Source organism: Medicago sativa, chromosome 3 (assembly GCF_051527215.1).
Source record: "Medicago sativa cultivar Bolivia chromosome 3, Bolivia_mono, whole genome shotgun sequence".
Lineage (NCBI taxonomy): Eukaryota > Viridiplantae > Streptophyta > Magnoliopsida > Fabales > Fabaceae > Medicago > Medicago sativa.
Genome location: NC_140751.1, coordinates 34,531,077 through 34,537,786, shown reverse-complemented (window position 1 = coordinate 34,537,786; position 6,710 = coordinate 34,531,077). Strand labels below are relative to the sequence as shown.

Below are 6,710 nucleotides of genomic sequence, written 5' to 3'. Positions count from 1 at the left end.
ACGTAGCGTCTATTTCTTGAATATATGCTTTATTCGCGTGTTTTATCGCTTTAATAGAAATAGGGCGTTACAAAATCCATCCTTGCAAAAAAAATATGTTTTTTAAAATAATCCTTGGGTCCAATTTACTGATGATTTGGCACATTTTTGCTTGCATGGGATTCACCGACTATGTAATCATGCACATGTGTCAAACATTTGTCATTTAACATATTTTAATTATTCATGTATCATTTTTTTTTTTTAGTAATTCAGAATATCTATTTTCAAAATTAAAAAAAATATCAAATATGTTATTTTTACAAAATATAATTAAATAAATTAAAATAAAAATAATTGTTTTAAAAAATTCCTTCTCTTCCCCTTCATCAACCTAATTTTTTTGTTAATCAAGATCTTCATCCAAAATATTTATCAGCAACCCATATCATTATCTTCAACCCAAATCTTCATCCAAAACTTATCACATATATTCATTTAATTATTCATAATCCAACCAAAAACAGTGAAGGATTTTAATGAAAAAAAAAAGAAGGAAGAACATAGTTCATCATCGAACATGAACAAATAAAACATAAAACTAAATATAGGAATAACCCTAATGAGTGCAATGAGTGGCGATTTTGTTTTCTCTGCTCATGGTAACCGCAACCTGCTACAAACCAAACAGCCACCAGACCCCAATCAATCTCCACCACCAAAGCTGTCGTTCCGTGACAAGTTATTAGGTTCATCCCAAGAAATACCTGTCCGAGAAAAAGAGGACATGATTCAGGCTAACCTTGTCCGTATTGAACTCGAAGATGGAAACCGCCTTCTCCCCAAAGTTCATCTAGACCCAAAAGTGTTTCAAGAACTCTGCACACCATGGAAGGACGCCCTTGTCGTAAAACTAATGGGAAGAAATATTGGCTACAATACTATGAGAGACCGTCTCCAAAAAATATGGAAACTCCAAGGAGGGTTTGAAATCATGGACAATGACAATGGTTTCTATATGGTTAAATTTGATAAAGCTGCAGATAAGAAAAAAGTCGTTACCGGTGGACCCTGGCTGATCTTCGATCACTGTCTCGCAGTCTCCCACTGGTCTCTAGAGTTTGCTTCTCTAGATGCTAAAGTAGATCGCACCGTGGTTTGGGTACGTTTTCCAGGTCTCAATCTAGTTTATTATGACGAGAGCTTCATGTTAGCTATGGTCTCAGCCATTGGTTGCCCAATAAAAGTCGACACAAACACCCTGAAGGTTGAAAGAGGAAAGTTTGCAAGAGTCTGTGTAGAAGTCGATCTTACTGTGTCAGTGGTTGGAAAAATTTGGGTGAACGGTCACTGGTATAAGGTTCAATATGAAGGGTTACACTTAATATGCACCAACTGCGGTTGTTATGGCCATCTGGGAAGGAATTGCGCCACCACTCCAGTCATCAACGAAGAAACCACAATGCCTCCCCATCACACAACCGCCGTCAGCCATCATGGAGAGAGCCACCAACAAGATCAGCGCCACGCCATTCCCACTCAGCTGCAATCAATTCCGACTTCTCAAAACGGTAATGATTTAATTGCTTCTCCTAATAATTTGTCACCTGATAATGGGAAAGTAATTAGCATTAAAGAAGGAAATAAAGAGCTTCATGGTGACTGGCTTCTTGTCAACAGAAGAAAGAAACCAACAACCAATCCTGCCACATACTCTACCAAAACCGCTACTACCAAGAATAATCGCTTTAGTGCCTTGTCTAACATGCCTTCAAAAGTCAAACCGGGACCAACAAATACCAACTTTCCCCCACGTCCTAAATTCAATGATACAGCACGTGCAAATAAAAGCCACGCCGAACCTAAAAGACGGCGCCAGGAAGAAAGTAACAGTGACCATACCATTGAATACTCATTTGATACCCCTATCTTTGTCCGCACTCAAACAACTAAGCCTGCTTCAAAAGTTCAAGTGGCCAATACGCAACCTCCAAACATGCAGCTAGAAAAGACCATCCCCATATCAAACAATCACACAAATACCACTTTGAAGACTAGCACAAGCCAACAACCTGAAACCAACAGTATCCCTTCCAACTTTTCTCCTACCAACGCCACTGTTGACAACAATGAAAACATGCAGTTTATACCAAATAATGTTGATGCGCACGTGGAAACCAGTGAAGAGAATCATGGCTCCAGAGAGGAGGACATGGTCACTTAACCTCTCTCTTTTTCCAACTCTCAGTCTATTGGTTTTTGTTATGGAAGCTCTTTTAGATACTTCAATCCTCTCTTGGAATATCCGAGGGGCTCTCAATAGCAACGCCAGAAGAAATTTGAAAGATTTGATTAGAAAGCATAGTCCAACCTTCATGGCTATCCTTGAAACTCATGTTCCTTTTGCAAGACTCTCCAACTTTTGGTCTAATAATGGTTACACCCCTGTTCATATTGTTGAAGCTAATGGTCATTCTGGAGGCATCTGGCTTCTCAAAGACACTGTTACTACTACCACCTCAACTGTCCTTGACTCCAACAATTACTCCATAACCTTCTCTATCAGCCGAGGGAATGCCACTACCACCTGCACTTGTGTCTATGCTAGCCCTAACCCTACTCATCGCCCTAACCTTTTGAATTACCTTACTAACATCAGCCAAACCATTGATGTTCCTTGGATGCTTATAGGTGATTTTAATGAAACTCTTCTCCCTGGTGATCAAAGAGGCAGCATTTTTCACCATGGCAGAGCTGCTCTTTTATCTAGCTTCATTAGTAACAGCAACCTTCTCGATCTTACAACAACTTGTGGTCGCTTCACTTAGCACCGCAACAACAACGGCATCTGCATTATTTCCAAAAAACTCGATAGAGGCCTTGCTAATGTTGGTTGGCGTGTTTCCTTCCCTGAAGCCTTTGTTGAGGTTCTTTGCAGACTCCACTCTGATCACAACCCTCCCCTTCTTCGTTTTAGTGGTCTTCCTCTAGCCAGAGGACAAAGGCCTTTTCGTTTTGAAGCAGCTTGGATTGATCATAAAGACTATGCTGACTTGGTTAGAAGCTCATGGAACTCCCAAAACCACAACACAATTGCGGCCTTGGCAAAAGTCAAAGAAAACTCCATCACCTTCAATCATGAAGTCTTCGAAAACATTTTCAAAAGGAAAAAACATGTTGAAAGTAGACTCAAGGGCATCCAGAATTATTTGGAGAGAGTTGACTCTCTATGGCACACTCACCTTGAAAAAGAATTGCAACAAGAGTACAACCATATTCTTTTTCAAGAGGAGATGATGTGGTATCAAAAATCTAGGGAGCAATGGGTCAAATTTGGAGACAAAAATAGCTCCTTTTTTCATGCTCAAACCATTATTAGAAGAAAGAGAAATAGAGTCCATAGGCTCCAACTTCCAAATGGCATTTGGACCTCTGATAGCTCTATCCTACAAGAAGAAGCTCAAACTTACTTCAAAAATCTTTTTGGTGGAAACTAACACCAACACAACCGAACCTTTCATGAAGGTGACCACCCAGCCATTGATGACATAGGCAAAAATTCCTCACCAAACCCATCACGAAAAGTGAAGTGTTCGCTGCCTTCAACTCCATGAAGCCTTACAAAGCACCCGGACCAGGTGGTTTCCACTGTATCTTCTTCAAGCAATACTGGCACATAGTAGGGGATGATATTTTCCACATGGTCCATTCAGCCTTTCACACAGGTCACTTTGATCCAGAGATTTCAAACACCCTCATTGCACTCATTCCTAAAATTGACTCTCCCAACACTTACAAAGATTTTAGACCCATCAGCCTTTGCAACATAATTTACGAAATTATCACTAAAGTTTTAGTGCACCATCTTAGGTCTATTCTTAATAATATTATTGGCCCTTATCAGAGAAGCTTTCTGCCTGGTAGGGGAACATCTGACAATTCAATTGTTTTGTAGGAAATTGTTCACTTCATGAGAAGATCAAAAAGGAAGAAGGGTTATGTAGCTTTCAAACTTGACCTGGAGAAAGCTTTTGACAAAGTCAATTGGGATTTCCTTAATTCCTGTCTTCATGATTTTGGATTTCCAGACATCAGCATCAAGCTCATCGTGCATTGTGTCTCATCTTCTACCTTCTCTATTCTTTGGAACGGTAACAAAATGCCCTCTTTTAAGCCCTGCCATGGCCTCAGACAAGGTGACCCGCTCTCCCCATATCTCTTCATTTTGTGCATGGTAATTGGGATCCTATCCACATATCGAATGGAGGGCCTCAAATATCTCACCTCCTCTTCGCAGATGATGTCCTTCTTTTCACAAAGGCGAAAAATTTTCAACTCCGCGTCATCACTGATTTGTTTGATAGGTTCAGCAGAGCTTCTGGTTTGAAGATTAATATTAGCAAATCTAGAGCTTTCTATTCTACAGGCACACCCCAGGGGAAAATCAATAGCCTCACTTCCATTACTGGCATTCGCAGCACAACCTCTCTTGGCAAGTACCTGGGTTTCCCCATGCTAAACGGCCGCCCCAAGAAAAGTGATTTTAATTTCATCATTGAAAAGATGCAAACTAGACTAGCATCTTGGAAGAATCGGCTTCTCAACAGAACAGGTAGACTGACTCTAGCTACTTCTGTCCTATCCTCTATTCCTTCCTACTACATGCAGATTAACTAGCTTCCTCAAAGCATCTGTGATAGTATTGATCAAACTACTCACAATTTTATTTGGCGGGGAACTAGTAACAAGGGAATTCATTTGCTGAATTAGAAAAAAATAGCTAGTCCAAAGTGCCTCGGCGGTCTGGGTATTAGAGCAGCCAGAGATGCCAACATTTGTCTCCTTGTTAAGTTAGTTTTTTATATGGTCCAATCCACCAACAAATTATGGGTGAATCTTCTTTCTTGCAAATATACAGCGGGGCCTAATTTACTTCATGCAAATGCCTCCAGCAGCAGCTCTCCTGCGTGGGCATCTATCATTCGTGCCAAGAACGTCCTAAAAAATGGGTTTACTTGAAGGATAAACTTATACATGCTATCTCTTTTACCTCGGATCCCTAAATGATCCCACTAGAGGTAAACTATATGCTTGCTAAAGTTCCTATGTGAATAGATATCTAATCGTTCACATCTTAGCATAAATAAATTCATGCTAAACTATCTAGTTCTAAACAAGCTATGTCGAGGCTCTACTTTTAATCCCTTTCTTAGTTCATTTCTACCCGAGTATTCGGCTAAAACTCTTTATGCAACCCTTGCCATTCGTGTTAAGATTGCCATGATTTTCTTTTCAAGAATCATTTGATGTTATGTGCATTGCCTAAATGTTGTTTTGGGGCTATAAAGTTGTATATTGATGAAAGAAAGGCTTCAGATTGCACCACCGTCCCTAAAATAGGCCAACAAGCCAAAAGGAAGTAGGCCAAAACAGAGACTTTCGCTATTAACTAACTTTTCTGGGCAGGTTCTGGAAATTTAGCTATTAGCTAAAATTGAGCTAATAGCGACTTTCTTCTGGGTAATTTTGCCATTAGCAAAAATTGAGCTAATAGCGAGTGTCTTCGGGTCTGTGGTGCAAATTTTGCAATTTTGACCCAATACTCGTCCAATTTGATCCTGCAATGCACTATGAACATCCAGAAACTTATATATCATTATAAAACATCTTTCATGGCAATTTTAACATGAACAAAGCAAGATCAAAGGCAAGGGTACATAAATCTTATTTTTTTCTAAACTTAACTTAATTCATGTTTTGCTTGCAAAATTAAGCACATAATCCCAAAGGTAGGTTCTATCTAAGAACTCACATGATTTTTGCAGCATCTAACAAGCTTAGATCCATCTTGCTCAAGCTCAAACCCTAACTTCAAGTTCCTCTAATCATGTTATACCTCTCCTTCTTGATGTTTCTTGCTCATAAAGCTTCTTTGATCCATGCTTGATCACTAATTCCATGTGTTTGGAAGCTTTGATGGAAGAATTATGAGGGAGAGGGAACTCTTTCTCTCAACCCTAGAGAGAGAAAGTGAGATGGAAAATGAATATTTTGGGTCCAAACATACTTAAATACTGATAAGACAAACCGCAAGTGCACGGTTTACCGACGTAGTAATAAAAAGATATCGTTCCGACAGGGAGTTATGAATTTAATTAAGTTTAAATAATGATTAGATGAGAGTTTGAGGTTAAAGTTTGGATTTTTAATTAACAATAATAAAATAAAAGAGAGCCTTGGGATTATTGGTCCATTATGGTGACAAACCCTTCACAAACCAAACCTTTAAACTTTTAACTTTATGTTGGACATAATTTCTAAAGACAAGTTTCTCTTTGGCCTATCACATCTCCTTTCGGTCTCAGTGAGTGTGTTCCTCTAACAACCACACCTATTTGCATGGGTGATTGCCTTTGGAATCCTTGAAGCTCGAAACTTTATATGTCTCAAGGTTTGCTAGACTATTTTCATGTTTCGCAATCCTTGTCTAGATTCACTTGTTCGAATATCAAAACTCCACTTTCGTTTTATGAATTGATATTTGGAATAATGGATTAACAATTATCAAACCCTCCACTTTCGCTTCTACAGTTTGATAATGGTTAATTCATGTTAAAATGGTGAATCTAGATTAGAAATTAGGGTTACATAAAATTAAGGTTGAAGGCTTGGTTTGATTAGGATTATGTCATTAGACTTTCCCAACAATCCCAAGACAAGAAGAATCTACT

At 39.0% G+C, this 6,710-nt stretch overlaps 1 protein-coding gene across 1 annotated transcript; it reads left to right on the top strand.

Moving 5' to 3' along the window:
* Window positions 1-601: 601 nt before the first annotated feature.
* LOC146937304 (uncharacterized) lies at window positions 602-2,203 on the top strand. The gene has a single exon (XM_085749389.1). The coding sequence runs from the start codon at window positions 602-604 to the stop codon at window positions 2,201-2,203; it is 1,602 nt and encodes a 533-aa protein (XP_085605515.1).
* Window positions 2,204-6,710: the final 4,507 nt, after the last annotated feature.

What these genes read in the sequence shown, in the direction of transcription:
- LOC146937304 (XM_085749389.1), top strand. Translation starts at nt 602, where the DNA reads ATGAGTGCAATGAGTGGCGATTTTGTTTTCTCTGCTCATGGTAACCGC.